The sequence below is a fragment of the Ambystoma mexicanum genome, chromosome 9, assembly GCF_040938575.1.
Source record: "Ambystoma mexicanum isolate Mex_15411 chromosome 9, UKY_AmexF1_1, whole genome shotgun sequence".
Classification (NCBI taxonomy): Eukaryota; Metazoa; Chordata; class Amphibia; order Caudata; family Ambystomatidae; genus Ambystoma; species Ambystoma mexicanum.
The window spans coordinates 1,045,902,494-1,045,926,953 of record NC_090931.1 but is presented as its reverse complement, the minus strand read 5'-3'; the positions used below and the strand labels follow the sequence as shown (position 1 = coordinate 1,045,926,953).

The window sequence follows — 24,460 nt, the reverse complement described above, 5'->3', positions numbered from 1 at the left end:
TAAGTGCGTGTTTTCTTTAACTTGCCAATGATCCTCACCCTAAACTCTACCGGCTGGCCAAGGCTGGAAGGTGAGCAGGTATATTTGTCATGCACATTCCATCCTTGTCATCTTTGCTGAGACTTTCAGCAAAGATGCATGAGGCCAATAGTGTGTGGGCGGTTTTCCACTTGCCAAAGTGAGAATGTGTCTGTTTGTATTGGACTGATACAGCTGCCAGGCAAAGCATCAGAGCACTCAGTTTTGCAACGCCGTGCTAATGTGCTTTAATACAGCGAGAGAGAAATCACAAGATGCCGAGGCGCTTGTGAGGGAGTATGGAAAAACGCTTCCCCAGTTCTACTGATTTATCAGAGACACTGGTATGAGGGAAGATGTAATGTTCCTATTGAAATAGACCGCCCGTGAATAAAGCAAGCACTAGCCCAAAGACATTGCTTAAGGGAGTGTTGCAAGTACTCTCGCGGGACAGAGAATATCAGCTAAGGATAATTAAAAGTACACTTTACAATGACCGCCATACTGAATATCAACCAAGTAACGCATTTAAATGCAGTACAATGAAGCATCCTGGTCTGGCTCATTATTAATGATGAATTTATAATTGTTGAATTCTACAATACTCTAGTTTTCAAAGCTTGGCTCACTCTTTTTGAGAGACGTCCAACTAGTTGTCTCATTTGTGGTTCTATTCATTGTATTATATCTGTCATTCACATCTGGGGAAGGGGCTCGCAACAAATCAGGTGGCTGGAAATGTGGACAAGAACTTCCAGTGTTCTGCCTGTGTTCCATCAGCCAACCAAGTCCCATCCCTGTTGCCGATATCTTTTTTTCCCACAACAGCCCCTGGCCCCTTGTTCACTCCCTGACCCTCAGCCACACCTACCGAGGCATCTACGACAGTCCACACCCACCTGGTCCCTCCCCCTCTCCAGCCACTCACCTGCTGGCTCTGTGCTTTCTGCTCCAACTGCCGATCCATCACCATGCATCTGCAGCTCGCCATATGAACTGCAAAGAGACTTAGGGGGTCATTACGAGTATGGAGGTAGCAATGGTGCTATTAGTGCCATGGCTACCCCCATACCGCATACCGGGTCCGGGTTCCCTGAATGGGGAATTACCGGGCAATTCCAACCTTGGAGGACCCGGTATTTCCCCATTCAGGGAACCCAGACCCATTCCCATTCGAGCCCCCATAAGGCTCAATGGGAATGGGGAGGGAGCTAACAACGGGCCCGTTAATAACGGGCCCGTTGTTAGCTCCCTAGTCCTTTAGCGGCTCCCACTAAGGGTGCCTGGTAAAACCAGCCGCCATTAGCGGGACCCGCTAAAGGACCTTGTAATGCGGCAGTAAGGGGTTAACGGCACCAGCACCCTTACCGGCGCAGTTAACCCCTTACCACCAACCTCGGAATGAGGCTCTTAGTCCCTTCTCTATTTGTTATGTCAACGGCCACTTTTCTTTTTTTTTTAACAGCAGATTGGGTTCACGCAATACTCACAGAGTCCATCTCCTGGAAAGGCAAAAACATTACAAACATTTGTTACAGCGAATTTCACAATAAAATCAGAGTGGTTAAGCAACTACTCTACTGCCTATTTAATTCCTGGCTGAGTCTTTATAACTCACAAATGTAGTAATTACTTACTGAGTTGTTATCAACTTTACAGGATCGACTCCTTTTGTTGATTTATTCTCCAATGATACAAAGGTCAACTCAACCTCACAACTAAAGTACACAATTACTAAACATCATCATTGTGTGCTCTATGTTGAGATTTCTAATTTATCACAATTGCATTCCTTCAAACCTGGTTTTAAAAACGGTAAGAAACACAGAACCATGCGTGACGTTCTCATCTTCAAAGCGTTTCCTGCCTCTTGACTCTTGATTTCAAATCAAGCTGATTCGCCATAGAAATCATAGACATGTACAAAAAATCTAAAAAGAAAGAACAAAATACAAATCTTTCCTAGACATGTAACCTTGCTCCCAAAACACAGAACACACAAGCTCCATCACGCAAGTTACCGAGGTCCCCACATATACACTTAAAGCCCACAACAAAATGAGTCTGACTATAGCTCTGTGCTCTTTCTTCAAAGGAAGGAGAACAGACATATTCTATTTCACTCAGAACCTCAGCCTTATGAATGTGAAGGATTGCTGTTGAGCAAGCGCAGGGAAACTAGCTTTTTTGATTTTTAGGGTAGTTTGCTAATCAGACCCCCTTTCATCAAATCCATACCAAAAGCAAAGTGTATCTCAATGCCCTGCTGCATCCCGATCTACAGCTCCTACTCTACAATGGCACAGAGCAGGTTCAGGGGTCAGAGGTCCCCTGTCTTGCAGCTGCAGTGATAGCAAGAACTGTAGAACAGAGGCTGCATTTAAAAATCTTCACCTCCAATCCAGAACCACATAATTATGATGAACTAACCTCCAGAAAGCAGTTTAATCTTCAAACATAATCCCAACCGGGTTTTGATGCACAGTGGCATGTAGCTCACATAATTAATAAAGCCACATCTAATCTGTATCATACATGTCAACATTGTGAGATGACGCCAGCCATGGACAGGCTGTGTGTATTCTCCCTATACTGGCTGTCTTTGCTGCAACCAGCAGGACAATAGTCGGTGAGAGCTGCCTCTTTGTGATACTTTGTGAGGGTGGTTAGCACTTTTCTCCAGCCCAGGGAGCTCTCAGCAGCAGAAGCCTAGGAAGCAGGCTTCAAAGTGAATGCCCTAAACAAAAGGACCATCCTCACACCAGAGTTTGCATACCAAAGGACCTTTGATGCTGTGTGTTTGGGAAGAGGGTGGAGTTGGTGTAGCCAGAGGGAACTCAGCATAGCTGGGGAAGGATTCCACCATCTTGCTTTTCTCTAGACTTCTCTTCCTGCCTCCTCCCGTTGCTGCAGTGCAAATAACTTGGAGTGTGATGCAAAAGGGCAAATACTACTCGGTACTTTAGCAGGGATTGGGCTCCTTAAGTCAAGCTTGCTTTTACCAAATCCAATGTGGACTTCAGCCTTTATAATGAAGGGGTATTTCCCTCTGTGTTTGGTCCATTATTCAACTGCAAGAAGACTTCATTTGGACCTCTTTTGGGAGAGTTGTTCTTTCCAAAGTCCTCAACTAGTGAGGTGAAGAAGGAGAATTCCAAGGCAGTGGCAAGCTCTGCTCACTACCCATCTCCAGGGCACATTGGGGGTGAATTTCTACTGGAACAAGAGATGACTCCCTAGCAGCTAAAATCCCTCACTGGAGGTGAAGGACCACTGCAGGTGTTAGCCAGCCTCCCCTATGTTGGAAACATGAGAACAATGACTAATCTTCTCCCTGACCCCTGGAACGGGACTCACAGCAACTGAATAAGCCAAACAGCTGGTCTCCTAAATTTCTGCTGTTTCGAACCACCTCAAATCATCATCAACTGCTTTCAAACGCATTAGATCCAACAGGACCCGCTCTGCTGACTTTGTCATTTCTTTGACCCTCTTCGAGTTGCTGTTCATGCTCCTCAAGTCAGTTTTTTGCCACACCGTGCCAGCTGAGCTTGTTGATTGCTGTGGCTTAATCCAGAAGTTTGTGACTGCCAAAGTCTTTGAACAGGGCCTTGAACCACTAGCATCGTTGTCCCTGAACCAGACTCAAATGCTGTACTGATCCTGGTGTCCTCTTCAATCTGCCCCCTCGAATGCTGCATGGAACCGCAACAAGCTCCAATTCAAACAGGACTCAATGTCTGCTACCTGTCTCGATCACAGTGACTCATTGCATCTGAACCTGATTTGACCCACTTGCACAGCGATGAGAAGCATTGGTCGATGCCACTGAATCACTAAAACTGAAGAAAGGTACTGTTGAAAGATCCCAACCCTGCTGGTCCACTTACTGGGGCCCTAAAGAATGGTTAATCCCACTTTTGTACCTTTCTTCCAAAGGCATTTCCTTTTTACCATCATTGAAGTGATTTTCTGAATTGTCCTCCCTGATAAGTATCACAAGTCCTTGCATCATTACATATTGCATTTCACTGTCTTCCTTTACAGCAGTGTGTTTTTGTTAGTGTTTTCTATGTATTTATTGCATATTGGTGTTTTTAATCAAAGTATATATATTTTTGGAGAACCTTGATTGGATATTCTTTTAGTTTGGACTGTTGTACTATTGCTGTTTGGGTTGCTACTGTTATCACATTCACATCCCTCCTAAGAGTACAGCCTGCCCTCGGCACCTGTTGCCACAAAAGACGAAGGAGGTATATCTCTTATATGTGCCTGTTTCACCATTATTATTAGGATCTCTGTTGTTTTGTAGAAGTGTGAGTGTTTAATAGGTGGTTTAGCCACTACTCATCTTTCTACTCCCGCAGGGCAGTTGTCATTTCATCACAATAACACCATATTTTCTGCACCATTGCAAATCCACATAAACCCTACATGCATAAATAGAATGGAGATGTGAATGCTACACATGGAGATACGCTACTCCATCCTGGCAGCCATATTTCCAACATCAGTGATTCCTCACCTACAAAATGTCAACCAGCAGAAACAGTTGTGGAGGCCTACATCTTACAATCACATATTGAGCCCCCTTACTTCAATGTCAAACTAACTGTAATCATTTTGTTGATAAGAGATAACATACACACCTTACCACATGATGTTCTGAGTCCACGGGCCTCATTCTGAGATTGGAGGTAGCGCCATGACTGCCTCCAATAACGGTACCGAGTCCGCCCTGGTACAATGGGGACTTAGCAGCCTATTCCGACCTTTTCGGGACCGGTAAGTCCCCATTGAAAATGGCAATCCCCATTCCCATTTGAGCCCCCATAGGGCTCAATGGGAATGGGGAGGGCGCAAATAACAGCCCGGCGCATTCCAAGGCCGTTATTTGCACCCTGGTCCCCTAATGGGAACCGTAAGGTACGTTTGGTCTGACCAAATCTACCTTACGAGTCCCGTTGGGGGACCTCGTAATAGGGCGCAAAGGGATTACCGGCACCGGTGTCCTTACCAGTGCACGGTATCCCTTTGCACCAAGGTCGGAATGAGGCCCCACGTCTCCCTATGACTCCCCTAAGAAGCATGTCAAAATTGATTGAAGCTCAATGCCACCCCACAACCTATCACTAACGCAATAACGAGAAAATAATCTAGATCCCAAACAGAACTAGACATGTTTGGATCTCTGTGCATTATTGGTGCACAATTACCGAGGCCCATACATATAAACACATCTCAGTGTGAAGAATAATGTTCCTTTTATCCATCATCTAAATCTCTACCCCCGCTCTTCAAAGAATACTATGAGTTTACATCTGATTCACGTCAATCAGACATATTATATTTTGGGGAATAATACCACTCTTTCCCTTGTACACAGAGCACAAACATGAAACTACTATCCAATCAAACCACACTGGCTAGGTGCAATCAAGTAGGCGTTTAGCTCTTTCAGAGAGCAGTTATCACATCATAAGAAACATCCTCTTTCATAGCAAGGAACCAAAGCAGAATACCACTTTCTTTCAATTTATACGACTCTCATAGCTCTCCAGCAAATTGTCTAAAAGCATCTCATTTATTAGAGTGCAGCCACACTCAATGTTTCAATCTTCAAATGGTCATAGAGGAAATTAAAAACGTCTTACTAGAAACCTTACCCTTGCGACAACCTACACATTACTCTTAGACATACTAAGAACCCCCACCAATAAAGTCATATTTTATGCCTACAGATAATAGGAATACAAATCCATTTCACCCTGCTGCCAGTATCTGCCTACTTGTCAGATCAATAGGCAAGCACCAATGTGAAATACACAACTTAATTCTTGATTAACTATAACTCCTCTCGAACACAGGAGCATTTCTAAATGATGACTAACCACCGATTATACATGAGGAGATAGCACAGGGCTATAAAGTCCTACTGTAGAACAGAGAGATATGACCAGGTGGGCACGCATTAGTGCACTAATAATCACTTACCTTCCATTCCAAGCCTGAAATATCAGCCCCAGCCTGAGAATCAATGCTGATTGAGATAAATATCCCTCCTTCATCCCCAGTCTCAATCCCTTTCCAGGTTATGAAGCAACATTCAGGATTAAACTTTCAGATTTCATGTCCAATGACCTATCATCTCACCAGAATCTCTGTGTCCTGGATGACTTCAGTCCACCTTGGCATCAGGTGAGCCTTGGGCTGTGTGGTCCCCCTGTCAGCCCCCCCTTCACCATCATGGTGCTGGGCTTCCTCATGCATGCCATTGCAGGCTCGAAAACCTGCGTCCCAGCTTCCCATCCTGTGTCCCGCCTCACACGCCCTCCCCCCAGACCCTATTGTTCAATTTTCCTGTGTGTGTATGGTAGGGCCTAACCCCCTGCACATCGGCTCCTTGTGCCTTTATCCACCTTGGCATCAGGTGAGCCCTTTGCTGTGTGGTCCCCCTGTTGCCCACCCTCAACATCATGGTGCTGGGCTTCTCATGCACACTTTTGTGGGCTCAAAAACCTGCGTCCCAGCTTCCCATCCTGTGTACCTCCTCCCGCGTCCTCCCCACAGACTCCATTGGTCAATTTGCCTGTGTCTGTATGGTAAGACCTAACCCCCTGCACACCGGCTCTCTGTGCCTTTTTCCACCTTGGCATCAGGTGAGCCTTGTGCTGTGTGCTCACCCTGTCGCCCCCCCTTCACCATCATGGCGCTGGGCTTCCCCATGCATGCCGTTGCGGGCTCGAAGACCCGCGTCCCAGTTTCCTATCCTGTGTCCCGCCTCCTATGCCCTCCCCCTGGACCCTATTGGTCAATTTGCCCATGTGTGTATGGTAGGGCCTAACCCCCTGCACACCGGCTACCTGTGCCTTTTTCCACCTTGGCATCAGGTGAGCCTTGTGCTGTGTGGTTGCCCCTGTCGCCCCCCCTTCACCATCATGGCACTGGGCTTCCCCATGCACGCTGTTGCGGTCTCAAATATCTACATCCCAGATTCCCATCCTGTGTCCCGCCTCCTGTGCCCTCTCCCCGGACCACATTGGTCAATTTTCCCGTGTGTGTATGGTAGGGCATAATCCCCTGCACACCAGCTCCCTATGCCTTTTTCAACCTTGGCATCAGGTGAGCCTTGTGCTGTGTGGTCCCCCTGTCGCCCCCCCTTCACCATCATGGCACTGGGCTTCCCCATGCATGCCGTTGCTGGCTCGAAAACCTGCGTCCCAGCTTCCTATCCTGTGTCCCGCCTCCTGCGCCCTCCCACCAGACCCTATTGGTCAATTTGCCTGTGTGTGTATGGTAGGGCCTAACCCCCTGCACAACGGCTCCCTGTGCCTTTTTCCACCTTGGCATCAGGTGAGCCTTGTGCTGTTGGGTACCCCTGCCCCCCCTTCACCATCATAGCGCTGGGCTTCCCCATGCACGCTGTTGTAGGCTCAAAACCCACATCCGAGCTTCCCATCCTGTGTCCCACCTCCTGTGCCCTCCCCCCGGACCACAATGGTCAATTTGTCCGTGTGTGTATGGTAGGGCATAATCCCCTGCACACCGGCTCCCTGTGCCTTTTTCCACCTTGACATCAGGTGAGCCTTGTGCTGTGTGGTCCCCCTTTCGCCCCCCCTTCACCATCATGGCACTGGGCTTCCCCATGCATGCCGTTGCTGGCTCGAAAACCTGCGTCCCAGCATCCCATCCCGTGTCCCACCTCCCGCACCCTCCGCCGGGACCCTATTGGTCAATTTGCCCGTGTGTGTATGGTAGGGCCTAACCCCCTGCACACTGGCTCCCTGTGCCTTTTTCCACCTTGGCATCAGGGGAGCCTTGTGCTGTGTGGTCGCCATGTCGCCCCCCTTCAAAAATCATGGTGCTGGGCTTCTCCATGCACGCCATTGCGGGCTCGAAAACCTGCATCCCTGCTTCCCATCCTGTGTCCACCCCTCCTTATCCTGATCTGATCTGGGCAGCCCACTGCCGGGCTGCCCCTTCGGCTAAGGGCTCCAAGGCAAAGGGTGGCTCCAACAGAGGCAGCTCCAGAAAGTGTCTGCAGGTGTAGGTGTCATCAGGGGAAGCTAGTGGTCAGCCGTCAACCAGCAATGACTAGTAGAGTAGAAGTGGCATGGGTGGGGAGTAGAGCAAATACTCTACCCTGGAAGCCCAGCCACTTAGCAAACTTACCTACACCTGCACAATACGGTGATTACTATCCACTGCCTCCCTCTCCCCCACTATGCAGGACTCTCAAAGCTAGCTGTCTTTTGTCTTGTGCTCAATTGCATTGTTAGGCATAGGCATCTCTCCCACTATACATGATTATCAAAGTTAGCTGTGTTTTTCTTATACTCAAATCGCATTGTTATATGTAGGACTCTCTCCCACTATACAGGACTCTCAAAGTTAGCTGTGTTTTGCTTATACTCAAATTGCATTGTTATATGTAGGCCTCTCTCCCACTATACAGGACTCTCAAAGTTAGCTGTGCTTTTCTTATACTCAAATTGCATTGTTATGTGTAGGCATCTCTCCCACTGTACAGAACTCTCAAAGCTAGCTGCCTTTTGTCTTGTACTCAAATTGCATTGTTAGGCGTAATCCTCTCTCCCACTATACAGGCCTCTCAAGTCTAGCTGTGTTTTTCTTATACTCAAATTGCATTGTCATATGTAGGCCTCTCTCCCACTGTACAGGACTCTCAAAGTTAGCTGTGTTTTTCTCATACTCAAATTGCATTGTTATGCGTTGGCCTCTCTTCCATTGTACAGGACTCTCAAAATTAGCTGTGTTTTTCTTATACACTAATTGCATTGTTAGGCGTAGGCCTCTCTCCCACTATACAGGACACTCAAAGCTAGCTGTCTTTTGTCTTGTACTCAAATTGCATTGTTATATGTAGGCCTCTCACCCACTATACAGGACTCTCAAAGCTATCCGTCTTTTGTCTTGTACTCAAATTGCATTGTTAGGCGTAGGCCTCTCTCCCACTATACAGGACTCTCAAAGTAAGCTGTGTTTTTCTTATACTCAAATTGCATTGTTAGGTGTAGGCCTGTCTCCCTTTATACATGACTCTCAAATCTAGATGGGTTTTGTCTTGTACCCAAATTGCATTGTTAGGTGTAGGCCTCTCTCCCACTATACAGGACTCTCAAAGTTAGCTGTGTTTTTCTTATAATCAAATTGCATTGTTAGGCGTAGGCCTCTCTCCCTCTATACAGGACTCTCAAAGCTAGCTGTCTTTTTTCTAATACTCAAATTGCATTGTTAGGCGTAGGCCTCTCTCCCACTGTGCAGGACTCTCAAATCCAGCAGTATTTTGTACGCAAATTCCACTGTTAGGCATGGGCCCCTCTCCCACTATGTAGGACTGTTAAATTTGGCTGTGTTTTGTCTTGTAGTCAAATTGCGTTGTTAAGTGTAGGCCTCTCTCCCACTATACAGGATTCTCAAATCTAGGTGTAGCCTCCAACTTTGTTTAATATATGCATATACCTGCTACAGTATAAAACCTAGGTCCATTGGTATAGGACTCTCAATTCTAGACATGGACAAATATGGCTCCGGCTGAGCATTCTCGCAGCCTACGGTACGTATATCTCACACCACTAGTGTGGACAGAGGCCGCAGGCACGGCCAAGCATCCATGCACGATAGAATACGTCTATGGCCAAGCACATACGGTCTAGTTCACACATAGCCGTCCAGACTGAAACACCTGACATACCTCAACACCTCTGCCACTAGCATACAACGACCACTGCCCGAAGGGAACCTGGTATAGCTGGCCTCACATAGACTCTGTCAACAATAGCAATCTATCTCTAACCCCCAACAGCACCCACCCTTGTGTCTGACCTCTCTTGGGGTGCTTAGTCGAGCCTTGCCAGCCACCCAAGTTTTAGAACAGCAACATGCACACTTGCATCTCCTAAGCTTAACTCCCTAGAATTTCACACCACATCGACTACGGTCACGAAGGGCGTTCCAACCGAGGAAAAAGCGCATTGAAGCCACTCAAGTGGGGAAAGAGTGCTATATAAATAACCAAATACAATACAATACAATATAGCTACAACAGCCAGGGGATCGCCTTACAAAAAAAATATTATTCCTAATCTAGAATGCTTTGTCTCTGACTGGGTAAAAACAAATTCCATGCATGTACTTGGTCATACCTTACATGTGATGTTTGCGCCAATGAATCTGGGTCTGGAAATCCTGCTGATAGACTTACCCTAGACTGACAATTATGATTATCATTATTATTATTTATTTATTATTTCACACCACATGCCCATGATCCTCAGTGCGCACAAAGGTTGCAATGATGTGCCTTTTCTCTTGGCAACACCCTGAAATTCATCAGATTGGGAAGATTTACTAACTTCCCAAGATTCCATACTTTACAGAAGATTGAATACTATACCGATTAAAAATGGGTTCCGACTATTGCAATCAAGCACAATACCAAACATTTCTATTGTATCGAACCCTAAAGAAAGTGTAGGGGTTTTCATCACCTGGATATCCAAAGGCTTAAACATAATCACCCCCCAAAAAAACACAAACAGCACAAAAAGAACACAGCACAAACACAGAGGGTTTAAAGATGAGCTACCTCAAATTAGCAAACACAATGTTGTTGTAAATCTGGAGAAAACATATTTTTATTATTATAATAAATAACATCTCCAACACAGAAGAGGTAATAAATCCTCAACAAGCGAATGAAAAATAAACTGCCATATTGACTTTCTTGCCACTCTTCACCCACACATCCAAATATTCCTCAAAAAGAATTATCCCAGTCCTCTACTCCTCTTTCCTGGGAAGATTTCAAGAAATTCGTCGTAAATGCTGCCTTGCAGGATACCCTGCTGACCCATGTCCTTTATTTTATCAATAGCTCTTTCAAGACCCTCTAGTTGCAGAAGCAGCTAGATCTGTCATGACTTGAAAATGGGGAATATTATTCAGCTGGTCTATTTGTATTGTATTGTATTTATGTTTCAGGTTTTTTTATTGATATACTTATAGCCAATATTGGCTTTGTATAACACGTACACAATACATCAATTTCCATCAATTACAAGTTTAAATTTACAAATTTAAAAATACATATTCCACACATCTTAAAACATCTTAATGAAATAATGTGTTATGCGAGACATTTAAAAATCACAGTGATTTTCAAATAAAATGAGACTATAAAATATATCAAATTGATATCCTTACCTATAAGAAAGGTCTCCCATATACCTACTAAATTATCCAGATCAACTATATTACAATAGGATTTCATATATTTAAAACGAAGAGATATCAAACTTTCACATGATATGATCAAATGTTGAAGTGATTCCATCACATTAATACCACACAATCGACAACAGCGTTGCTCATAGCTAAGAGCTATCCATGCACCTTTAGTCTCCAATGCTTCAGAGACATTGAATTTCATTATTAAGTATGTACGGAAGGTTCGCACACTGGGGTATGCCTTAAGATAATCAGGTGAGTGGATGCGCACGGCTCTCATGGAACAATAAGAGCCACTGTATTTCTTAGCAATTAGAGCATTCAAATTTCTCTCGTAGTCATAGCTATTCAAGTCCACTTTTAGCTTGGTTTTCAAACTTAGCTTAGATAGTGGATACGTATATTCCGCTGTCCATTGCATAAAAAGACAGCGCAAAGTCCAAATCAGCCCATGAGGTTGTCTTCCCTCCAAACTCATTAGCGCTTGTGCAAAAGGTACAAGAATCGTATCAGTCTGGAGAGAACATAGGTCATAGAATAACATTACCGATTGGCATATATAACCCTCATTGGCACAAAATAGTTCTATTGTATTTATTGTGTTTATATAGCGCTTTAATCCAAAACGCTTTACATTTTAACAACAGAATACATATAACATTATAACAGTAGAAGCAATTTACAATTGTGAATTAAACCAACAAAACAGTAAGTAGAGCAATTAAACTGTGACGGAAGAGGGAAGGGTGAGGAAGGGGCGGAGGAGGGAAACAGAAGGGGTATAAGGGTGAGAATGAGGGAGGGTAGGGGAAGGGGAAGGTAGAGGATCCTAGGGAAGATTTGAGGGAAGGAGAGGGAATGAGAGGAGGGGAGGGTTTCATGGTGGGGAATGGAGGAGGAGAGATTTCAGGGAAGTGCGGAAGGAGGAGAAGGTAGGTATAGAGCGGTTTGAGAGAGGTGAGGAGTTCCAGTGCAGGGGTGCTAGGAGCTGAAAGGAGCGGAAACGGGAGGAGGCACATGGGGAAGGAGGAACAGTGAGAAGGAAGTGGTCATCTGAGCGAAGGCAGCGGGAAGGAATGTAGAAAGAGAGGAGACAGGAGAGATAAGGGGGGGCAAGATCATGGAGAGATTTAAAGACTAGGCAGAGGAAATGAAATTTAAGTTGGGAGTGAAAGGGAAGCCAGCCAAGGGAGGAAAGCGAAGTAGAAATGGAGTCATGGGAGGCAAGGAGACAGAGAGTATGGACGGCAGAATGATAGATAGATTTCAGGGGGGCGAGGTGAGAAGCAGGTAGACCAAAGAGTAAAGAGGAGCAGTAGAAGTGGCAAGAGAAGATAAGGGAGGAGATTAAAAGTTTAGTAGCATGGAAGGTGAAAGACGAGCAGACTTTGCGAATATTAAAGAGGTGGTAGCGACAGGCGCGAGAAGTAAGAGAAATATGGTGGGAAAAGGAGAGGGAGGAGTCAAAGTGAATGCCTAGATTGCAAGCGTGGGCAGATGTAGGAAGATTAGAGGGTGGAAAGTGAATGAAAGGTGGAGAAGAGGGAGGGGGAAGAGTGGTGGCGGGGAAAAATAAGACTTCAGTCTTATCAGTACTGGGGGAAAGAAAGCGGGATGACATCCAGTTTTTAATGGCAGTAAAACAGGAAGAGAGTTTAAGGTGGAGATCAGATGAGAAGGAAGAGAAGGATAGGAAAGTTGGGTGTCATCAGCATAGAAATGGTGAGAAATACCGAATGAAGAGATAACAGGGCCAAGGAGAGAGGCGTAGAGTGAGAATAGGAAAGGTCTAGTGCACCCTCGCTGCTGAAGATGCCAAGACTGAAGTGGGCCAAGGCAGGAGGCCAACGCAAAGAAGAGGGACCTGGAGGAGGTGGGCTGGTGGGTAAGGAGCGGCCAGCGACATCTGGAACCTTCTGATGAAATCACGGGCAGAGGCACAACCACGGAGACAAGCCGGGTGGCGGGCAAGGAGAGAGAGCCAGGCCATATCCAGGAGCAGAAGTGAGGCCTGGAGCACACGTCACACGTTGATGAAGCTGTGGGCCGTGGGCCCATCGCAGAGTTGAGCCAGGCTGGCAGGCAAGGAGAGAGAGCCGAGCCGTAAACAGGGGAAGCTAGCGTGGTCCAGAGCCCGCACAGATGAAGCAGCGGGCAGTGGCCCTACCGCAGAGACAAGCCGGGACCAGGCTGATGGAAGCCCCGACTGGAGGAAGCGGGCAGGCAGACAAAGAGAGGGTGCCGGGCCATGATCAGGACAGCATGCGAGATCGGAGTGCCCGCGCTGGCGAAGGAGCGCAAAGAGGGCCAGGAGCAGCCAGTGAGGTCCGGAGCCCCGCGGTCATGCAGCAGCAGGAAGGTCCGGCAGGCAGGCGAGGTCCAGAGTGCACAGCAGGCGAGGCCTGGTGTGCCCGCGCCGGCAAAGGAACGGGAAGAGGCCCGACTGAGGGGCCAGACTGGGACCAGCCGCAGGAAAGTCCAATTTCAGGTGAGACTTCGAGCGGAGGAGCCCCAAGGGCAAAGGAGCAGGAACTTAGAGAGGTACAGTAATAAATTGCAGTAATTATTGATTTATATATTTAGTTTCAGCCTGAAGTGAGAAGGCGCCGGGTCAGGCAGCCGAGCTTCTGCACCCCCTGGTGGTGAATATATTTGGCGATAATATTTGGCGATGTTGGTGGCATCTGCCCTTTTCATAGTAGACTTACTCCAGATAGTGGCAATGCCATAGACATACACACCAAACTCTTGAAAATGAAACTCCCTGTGTGGTGTCTTGTGTCGTAACTTCTCTTTTAAGTTGCTGTGTACTTCTGGGTTCCCTCCTCCTCATTCCTCTCCAGACATCCATCTGGCCCTGTCCTTGCTATCTTCATGACCCTTTACTGAAGCCTCCCACCTCCCAGCAATGCACAGCAGTACTCCCTGCCTGCCCAGGGTATGATATACTCCCTTTCTTTTTCCCACAGTGCTATCTCTGGAATGCTGTCCCTGGCATCAGCTGTTTCCATGCACAGCCTCTGCGTTCTCGATCATGCCCTCACCTCAGATTATCAGCAGCTGCCTATAAAAATTATACATCTGGACACAATGAAGATTACTTCTGGTGGAATTCCTCGCCACAAGAGCTTTTCCCCATTAGGGATTTTTTCCCCTTCCTAAGTGGGTTCCTCCTTCAGTGGACGACCAAGACCACCAGTGTTTGAACTCATGGTGTGTTGATGGTTGGTGTTGGTTGCAGAGCACAACCTCCAATCATTAACACAAGCATCTCTCTGTTAGAATTTAGTTAGTCAGATACATGACAAGAGCTATAATAACTGCATCTTTCCAGTTAGATCAAGTTTAGGAAGAATTTAGAGAATCATGTTTAAGCCTTTCATTAAAAACCTGGACTAAACTGTTCAAACCCACATAATGAAACAGCCATTTGTAATTTATGATGTATGGTAAAAACAACACAACATACCATCAATTTAGGCAGTTTACACAGGAGAACGACCTATTCAACAGGCCACAAGCTGTCTTTAGACCAAGACTTAATGCAGAGTTCATTCTTCTGTCCATATGGAAAGAACTCAAAGCAAATGTGGACTAAGAAAGAACTGCTGCATATATTTTGCAAGAACTTTCAGTGGCCTTTAACCTACTTGACCAATCTGTTCTCAGATCCTGACTCTTTAATCTAGACAGCAGAGACAGAGCCCTGGAACAGATCACATAATTCCTCAAGAGACGTTCATAAAGCACCATGATACCTCCCTTTCTTTCGTCTTCCAAAGGATGACTTATTGGAGTTCTTTAGGGGCCGGCACTGACTGTCTTCCCTACTATTCAACGTATACCTATCACCCCTCCCACAATTCTACAGATCGGTAAATTGATCTTGCAACAACTATAAGGATGATACTCAAATTATTATTGGTGTACCAACATGAAGGAACATATTCTCAAGATTGATCAATGGATGGCATCAAACCACCTGCTGCTAACTATGGAATTCACTTGCAGCACACATCAAGGATATTCCTGGGGTTCCATAGTTTAAATAGTAACTAAGACCTAGCTGTTTCCACATCACCTCAAAGTTTCATCCATAACTGACATTTTACCAAATGCTGAATGCAGTCGGCAAACCTAATGTTCATCTGGTGAGGACAGTGCAATGCTTATTGTAACCTGATCTGTTTTTTCGCTGAGATTCTATGCCACAGCAGCTAAATATATTTCCAAAATGGTAAATACTCCTAGTTGGTCTTTACTAAAGGTTCATGATTCTACACTCTATTTTTTGTACTACTATGCGGCTTACATTATAATTGGAGTTTCCATCTCTTAGCCTCTGTCAAGCTCAACACTAAAATACTAGAGGGGACCCAGAATCTGACCCGAATCTGGTCAGAGTACTGAAGGGCAATGCTCCTAGGTGGTCTGCTGGAAAACTATGCACATATTCTCCAACAGATGACTGTTCTACATTGCTCATCTATGCCTAATCCCAAAATTAAAAGGTCAAATTTCTAATAGTATGACGGTTAGTACCCCAGTATATATGTTTGAAAGTATCTCATCAAGTGTATTAGATTAATGCTTTATTAATATTAACCCCGTATTCACATATCCAGACATGACAACAAATTAGCCAAAATCACATATTACACAAAAAACGTACCCCTTTTTTGTTACAATATATGTTTCTGGGCAAACGTTTCAGATTTTCTAATTACTAGATCTCCATGCAAATGTCTGATGTTAATCGTCTTATATCTCGTCATGATGTTTCTCAGAGAAACTCACACCCAACACGCTTCATCCCCTGTGGGTGGTATAGGGACTCCTTCTAGAGGCAGTTTGGCATCTACACAAGGAATAGCTCAGTCCATTCCAACTTGGCTCATGTTTTGATCATAGAAACTGAATCCCTTTTCACCTTTTTTGGTGTCTGAGTTACAAGATCCAGGGAGGGTGCTGTCACTGAAATCACCAAACTCCTGGATATTGAAGGACGGTAACCCGCTTACTGTGGGAAAATTGTCCTGATCACAGTGGATCAACTTCCAAATGATTCTCTTGGAAATATAGCACGTCTCACTAAATTACATTCCATTTGCTGGCAACTCTAGAATACTAGAACCACACCAAATTGAATGTTATTTAGCGAGGCATCCTATTTCTCCAAACGAATGAGCTGATTGGGCTTGCTTTTTCTAAAATCGTTCAACTTTCTCACACGTCCCCATATGACTTTTGACATTCACAGAACTATGAAAGGAGCACTAAACCTACTATTCTGTAATTGACATCGGAATCATTTATATGATATGCCAGGACACTTGACCCTTTCAATTTTCTATGCTTTCCTAAACACATTAAATAGATCCCTCACACAGCCAATAACACATCACATTATTTTAGTCTAACACGCAAACCATCCAAAGCTGGTGGCTGTGAATGTCACTGTATCTTTAATACGCACCAACCATTCTTCTTCTCACTTCTGACAGTCTATGCACGCAGAGTTACATGCATTCACGATTCCACAAAACATTCCTCCACTAACTGCATCCTTTGTATGTTATTAACTACACCCACTGTTCCCGTCCTCTCAGCAACCATTAATGTGTTTTCCATTCACGCAAACTAAGGTCTGCATACTGTAGGTGGAGACAAAATATGCCACCAAACAGACAGGGCAAGGCACAGAGCACTGAGGCAAGGGGTGAAAAGTCTTGCACAATCGGGCATATACACCACATGTGGACAAGGGTGTCAGTTGGGAGTTGCACAAAGCCGAAGCCAGCAAATCCCACCTGACCCTGGGGGGAAAGCTCTTTGGGTCTGTGGGTATGTGTGGACAATACCGCCAAGGCACTGCATGGAGAAGTTAGTGTCGATAAGAAGCACACAGGGAGCGGCTTCCTTCCTACTATTGATGAATGCATCTAGGGAAGTGGGAGGCTACTTCCTGTATTTGGTGGACCAAAGAACTATTTTTCTGATCATAATCATGGCTACCCCTTTGATTTTGCTGAATTTTCTGCAGTAATGGCCAGACATCAATATTGAAAGGAATAAGTAGAGGAGTATTCCTTGGGGCACAGTACAGTTGAGGGCACCAACATCTGTGGGCAAAAAGGGGAAGGAAAACTGTCTGTTCCCTAACGGACAAATAGGTGAGACCTCAGGATTGGAGAAATTGACAGTCATTGTACTGTTGAAGCGGGTGGTGGAAATGGCAGGTACTCTACTCCGCCATGGGCTTCACAGTTCTTTGATTGGGCAGAATTGCAACTTGTGCATGGAAAACCTCCCTGCAAAAATGTCACCCATTCTTGTGGTCAGAATCTGCATGCTCTGATGCTCTGCAATTCTGCCTTCTGACCTCCTGAATGCCTTCAATGTTCATGCATAATGGATGTGATAATTCCAGGCGAGTCACAAATCTGCCTGGAAAGATTTTGGCTCGCATAGGCAAAAATTCTGCTGAGAGCCACGTGAATTTGAAAGAGGCAAAATCAACCAATTCTGTGTCTGCCGTAGAAATATCTTTCATCCATAAAGAGTCCTACTGAATGCCTCAGCACTCGATTTCCAGAAACTCTAGAAAATGAAGAAATAGTTTTACTAGTCTAGATATCTATTGGGGTCATTATAGCTTTCCCGGTACCCCAGGAAAGCTGCATTACCGTCTCTGGCGATGATATCCCGGTATTACTGGGATATTACGGCTGCCGGAGTAACGATATGTTCCCATTCCCATGGCAATGGGAACTACTTAATCACCCGGCACCAGAATTACCCGTGCCAGTGATTCAGTATTTATCTGCCGGTGGGGGCCTGATCTACCGGCAGGTCAGGTATACCAGGAGATCCGTGGCCACTCCAACAGACATGGGGCCTCATTGCGAGTTCGGATGTAACCCACCGGTGCTACCGGTAGGTTGCTGCCGGACTCGTAACACTGTTCGGCCGCCTGATATCCCGATGCCACTGGGACATTATAAGTCCCGGCGGCCTGGGATAACAGGCAGCGGAAAGTCCTATAGGACTCTGTGGGAATGGGGACACAGAAGCATTGGAACCATGACTAATGGTGCTGGTGCTTCCATGAAAACCATGCCTGCATGGGAGCAACGGCCCGTGCAGGCGTACTGTAGTCTGGCGGTCCGGAGAGGGTGCTAGTACGTTGCTACCAGCACCCTAATTTCCAGACTGACAGACTTAGAATGAGGCCCAATGTACTTTTTCTCTCCAGAAAAAATGCCAGTGCCGGAATTACCAGCATTTTTTCCGGACTGGCAAAGTAATAATGAGCCTGATGTCTGTGCAGTAAACAGACCAGTGAAGGGCAAATGCGTGTTATCTGTTTGAGGATCAACAACCGTAGATGATGCTTCACGGTCTGAAATACGGAGAGAATGCACACAATTGTGATTGGAAGCACGGTGTGATGTGGCCTAGTTCAGGGCTGCTCTAATAAAGAAGGTTAACGCCCGTGTTTTCCACTTGCATCTGTGATTCGTGGCAAGCTTTTTCCAAGACCGTAAACTTCTGTAATGCTCTCATACAGAGCCAACATTCCTAAAAGATGATTAAGGCAAGCAAACCCGCAACAGTGCACATTTTTAGGAAAAAAACACCATACTTCATGCATCCATATAAATCATCCCTGCAGCTGTGCAGAACGTGTTGCTGAGCTCGAGGCATGACAGTGTGTAGCACAACTTTCCTACAACTTACCATTTGACACCAAAACTGCAATACACACAGTTAGTATCGCTATCACGGCAGCTGCGATGACTCCGAGTAATATTTTCTTTGGTGTCTGCGAAAAAAAGAAAATACGGATGGGTTTCAACTATTTTCAACCCGAGTTCTGCAAGTACAGCATAGTCTTCATTTTAAAGTGTGTGCACCCTATCGAGTGGTTTCTCAAAAATGTCTATTTATAGCCAGAAACATCAGCCCAGGAAATCCGAAGGCACATAATTAAAGCCTTTCAACATCATAAAGCACCGTAGTAAAATATTCATTGTCAAAGACAACTGTTTAAATGTAATGTTGTTTAAATTGTAAAATAGTGGCAAATGGAACATAGCTATCTTTTTGCTTCCTGAATTGTTAAACATTGGTGATTTCCTTGTTCTTATGCACATCTTAAACTAGTGTTATGCTTAACAATAGCAAAAGTATTGCAAAAAATGTACACGCACATTTTAAACCAGTTACATAAGAACAACGTGAGGAAAACTGACCTTCATGTTTGGAAGAGCAGCGCAAGGACGAGAATCTTGCTTTCGGAGACCGGCGTGGATTCAATGGGAGTTGTAAATGGCCAGGACGCTTGGCGTTCTGCGTCACGGGCTGAAGCCGCCCCAGACGCTCCACGTGCTTCTGAACTCACTGGCAGACCACTCAGGTTCTGCGGAAAATTGGAAACAGGCTCTAGGGGAGTTCTTGGACAGGCAGAGCGTGGGTGGACCTTTCGAAAAAAAGGTTGCATAGTTGGTTCCCCTTGCACCGAAGCTTCACCTAACTTCCTCTCACTGCAACGTCCAGCCATAATGACTCAACAGATGCCCGCGTTTATTTAGTTTCATTCACGGAATGCGCTTATTTGGTATCAGAAATTATAGGCTTCAGTTCGCTTTAGTGCAGACAACCTGACTGCTTTTTTTTAACATCACAAGTTAGCGACAAGATGTCAATTGTATATTCTTCACATTGTATATTTTAGGGAAAGGTCTATGCTAGATTTTAAACGGACTGGGTTTTTTAACATCAAAGAAACAGGCTTGTGGATTAGACACTCAACGGTGTCTTGCAATATAATGAAGATAACTTTATTTCTGAAAGAAGATAGCATTGGTATCAGCCATCGCTGACCCATGACCTGAGGGCAAACCAGTGCCCAGAGCAGTGGTATTCAAACGTTTTTATACTGAGCCCCCCTTCGGTAAAAGTATTGTTGTTGAGCCCCTGCTGTAAGCAAAAATAGTGTTGCCAGGCCCTCCACGTTGCCATACCTTCATATGTTTTCTATTAAAAGCTGTCATTGTACTCCCTTTTTGAAGAGCCTTGTGCTCGTCTTGGCCATCCTTTGGACCCCCCTTAGGGGGCCAGACCCTTTGAAGACCACTAGCCTAGAGCAAGCCCAGGCTAGTTATAAAAGCCAGGCAGGCAATGACAGAGACTGACTGCCAGCACATGCAGGAGAGTAAGGCACAGCCCACAAACGGAGCCCCCCTTACTCCACCACCATCTTGATTACAAAGCAGATGTGGCAGCCTCGAACACCCCCCTTTAGATAGTCAGAGACATACGTCCCCATCAGCACGTTTTACAAGTGTGGCTATTTAATACAAAGCACCCACATTAACCATAATCACTAGATTACTTGCCATTAATCTTCATTACTCCAAGTCCTACTATACCTCATCACAGACATTAATAGCCTGGGATGTCAATACCTGAAAGAAACCCATTTACATTTTTCTTCTCTCTTATTTTACTTCTCTTCCTAATGGAAGGGGTACATAAGGCATTCCTTCACCCACAGTATTTCAGTGCTATGAAGCCTTGTGAGTCGGAGCTATGCCATCACAGGGAGGTAGTGCAGGGCATCTAGACTATGACAAGGATGAGTAGGACTAGGAGTCATCCATTAAATACTTTAGGCATCACCTCTATATCCTTGTCTTCATCCTAGTCATTACCTTTAAGATGTAACAAAGCAAAATGAGCATCAATCCATGAGAATCCCAGCAATGCACTCAAGCACAAAATTCTCTGCACACCTTTGGTTGGCTAATGTATGTCATATACAAATTTGGGCAATCATTTAGTCATTGGCGCAGCCAGGTACCAAAGCCATGTGCCCGGGGACCTTCAAATTGTAGACATTCTTGTTTTACAAACTGGTGGGGGTTTGCCCAAGTAACTGCCATGCAAATCTCCGGAATAGAAAGAACTTGGAGCACAGTCAAGAACCAGAAACCCCGAATAAAGTGTTTTGCTTGGAACCATAGATGTATTTCTTCAATCCGACAAAGAATATGCTAACGAAAGAGCTAGACACATCTATCTACTAATGGAAGCAGATTAAACCTTTCTACCCTTACCAGGTAGGCCGTGTGTCACAAAAAATCTTTGTGGTTTCCTGAAACCTGACATTTTATCCAGAGAAATCCAAATAGTCCAATGCTTCCCTTCTTACAGTACATCAAAGCAATGCCTTCTCTAGAGAGGGTAGGCTCAAGTAGAAAGCTAACAATAAAATGGGTCTCATTATGAGTATGGTAGTAAGCTGTAAAATTGTAGGTAATTCCGCTACTGCCAACTTTACCACTATGCCAAATTCTGATTCACAGAAGGTTGGCGTTAATTCCACCAGCGGAAATACCTCCAGTGGAATGAGCTCCAGCGGTAAATCCTCCAACAGTTGGCAAAATTAGCCCCGGAGCAATCAAGTCGGCAAAATGACTTCCAAAATAAATCAACCTATTTCCGCCAAATTACAAGTTGGGAATCGGCAGAATTACCCCCAACAATTGAAGGAAATACAGCCAAAACACTCCGCATGTACATCCACCAAAATGGTGGAGGTAAATGCAGACAGGATATTGAGATTAAGGCGCAGGTGCACCCGATCATCTCAGGAGGAGTATATAAGGGCCACACCTCCCCCCAACACACATCCAGCCAACATGCAGCCACAAGCAGACGTCAATCATGGACTCCATAGCCCCCTTCTCTGTATCCAGCTACAGCAGCATGCACAACTCCAGCAGGGAAGGGGACAGGCACCACAAAGGCGCACGAGACACATGCTGCGGAGGGCACCCATACCATGTGTCTGCCCAGCCCAATGGACACTGACGGTCAGCCAATCAGTCACCCTCTACCGCTTGGACGGCCGGACCACCACAGACCTGCTCACCCTGATCCAGGCCGATCTCCAGAGTCCCATTGGAATCAGAACTGCCCCCGCCCCTGCTGAAGTTGGCGTCGGTCCTGCATATCTGTTCCACAGGAAAATCCCAGCACACAGTGGGTACACTGCATGGAATGTCACAGCCTGTGTTCTCTAAGGTGCTGGACCAAGTCATGGATACGCTCAAGAGGCATGCCCATCGCCCAGGCGCAGGTTCATGCAGCAAAGACACGTTTCAACAACATTGCCCATTTCACCAATACCATAGCGGCATTGGATTGCAAGCATGTGGCATTGGTACCCCCCAAGGCAATTGAGCAGGCACACAGGAACAGGAAACAGCATCGATGAATGGTCAAATGCCATGTGGCACAGACCTCCCAATCACCCACCGATGTGCACGATACCCTGGGGCCACACATGATGCCATGATACTATGGAAAAGCCCCCTGTCACTGTTCATGCAGAGACACAGAGGACAGCTCAACTCGCTCGTGGGTAAGAAATAGGCATACCTGACGTACAGGATCGCCATTGCACACCTGGGGTACATAATGTACAGCAAAGTGAAACAACTACAAGTCTCATGATGCACTGACAGAAGTGCACAGAACAGGCCCAGCAGGGAGCTGCAAGTGATACTGAGAATACAGACATGGGCCGACGAGCCTGAGGCAGAAGGCATAGTGAAAAGGATTGGTGATTTATATAGACAAATGAGAGAGAATAGTGGCAATGAGGCTATGGGGAGCATTGCAGGATCTCCACCTAAGGAAACAGGAGATAGGATGGATGACACACTTATGGACAAGCATAGAAAGTTGTCCCTATGTAGACGAGATCTTGATGGTGAGGAAAGAGATAATAGTCATACCAGTTGGGGTATAATGATGTCAGATGAAGAGAGGAAGGAAAATGAGAAAGAGTGAGGAGAAGGCACATGCAGCTTTTCGATAGACCCCAAGATAGAGAGAGGGGTACAATGGTAATATTTAGAAGACCCGAAGAAAAAGATGCCTGAACCAACACCATCGCACTATAAATTGCATTGAATGAACCTGAAAACAGGCTGACTACGCCGCCATTTTGTGTTATCCACCATTTTGATTGCCTCTTGCTTTCTGCCCATGTTAGAATTTGTGTTTTTGGCTCCAGCAGAGCAAAATGAACTTTGTACTGTTTCCATGATGTCAACGCAGATAAACATGTTGAAGCTGCTAAGGTGGATTGTTTGTCCTACACTGAGAAACCTTGGAACAAAGCAAAAGCCATACTAATCAGTAATTTAGATACCATCTGTACCAACAGTGCCTTCTCCATTCAAACAGCCAAGTAGAATGTTGAATAGCTGAACATGTGCTTCTTGCAGCAATCTTTGTTTTCGCTCCTTGAAACTAAGCTGACTTTAAGCTCAAGAAAAAATGCTAAACAAATATAAGCAAGTAAAATAAGGACTGTTACCTTTGTGTCCTATATATGGAAAACATATGAAGTGTTTAATAGAAAACAACAAACTATTCAAAGATGTTTTGACATTAATTAGTTATGTGAAAAGGCTATGAACCCTAGGTAAATGTCTGACACAAAGAGGGCTGAACGATGTGTCCGGGATTGTGGAAAACTTGTATAAATACTTGTGTTTTTGAAATGTCCAGCACTCTCTCATCTCACGGTGTCTGCTTGCACACATTGCGGGGTGTTGAGAGACCAGACAGCTGCCTGTTGATAAATGTACATGGTAGCTTTGGACATGTGACTGGCGTATTTCAATTATATGGTATTAGGCCTCGATATTTTTTTTGTTTTAGCTGGCACCCGAATAGGGACCTTCAAGATTGATATCACATTGCTAGATGAAGACGAGGCTGCCGGACCAAGATCAGAGAGTGACCAGCAAAGTGAGACGCGACTCCTCCGCAGTACTGCACGCCCGATCCCTGGATGGTGAGCAGTGTTTAGTAGGGCATCACGACGAGGGTCCCCGTATCGAGGCCTGTCTTGCGAAAACACCAGAAACAACGATTTGATGTCCGATCAGACCTTTTGATTGATTTGAAATCAGGTGAGTCATACCCTGATTCCTAATATCCTGATATTTGTTGCAAGTGTTGTCTCTGCAGAAACAAACGTAGCCAGGTAAGATCACGATTTAACTATGCATGGGAAATTGTCATCCTTTTGCAGGGTTTTACTCCACGGGAAAAAACAATCTTTGTAACAAGGCCAACCTGTGCCACCCAGAGGGTCGCCGGCTTA

The 24,460-nt window shown here is 45.5% G+C and overlaps 1 protein-coding gene across 1 annotated transcript in view; it reads right to left on the bottom strand.

Moving 5' to 3' along the window:
• FAP (fibroblast activation protein alpha) overlaps positions 1–19,714 on the bottom strand; it is a 1,146,500-nt gene extending 1,126,786 nt beyond the window's left edge. Inside the window, exons 1-2 of the mRNA XM_069616321.1 lie at positions 19,527–19,714; positions 19,012–19,096 (exon numbers count right to left, since the gene is read on the bottom strand). Of these exons, the coding sequence (XP_069472422.1) occupies positions 19,012–19,096; positions 19,527–19,532 (91 nt within the window). The 5' untranslated portion in view covers positions 19,533–19,714. The remainder of the gene's footprint in view (positions 1–19,011; positions 19,097–19,526) is intronic.
• Between the last annotated feature and the right edge of the window lie 4,746 nt (positions 19,715–24,460).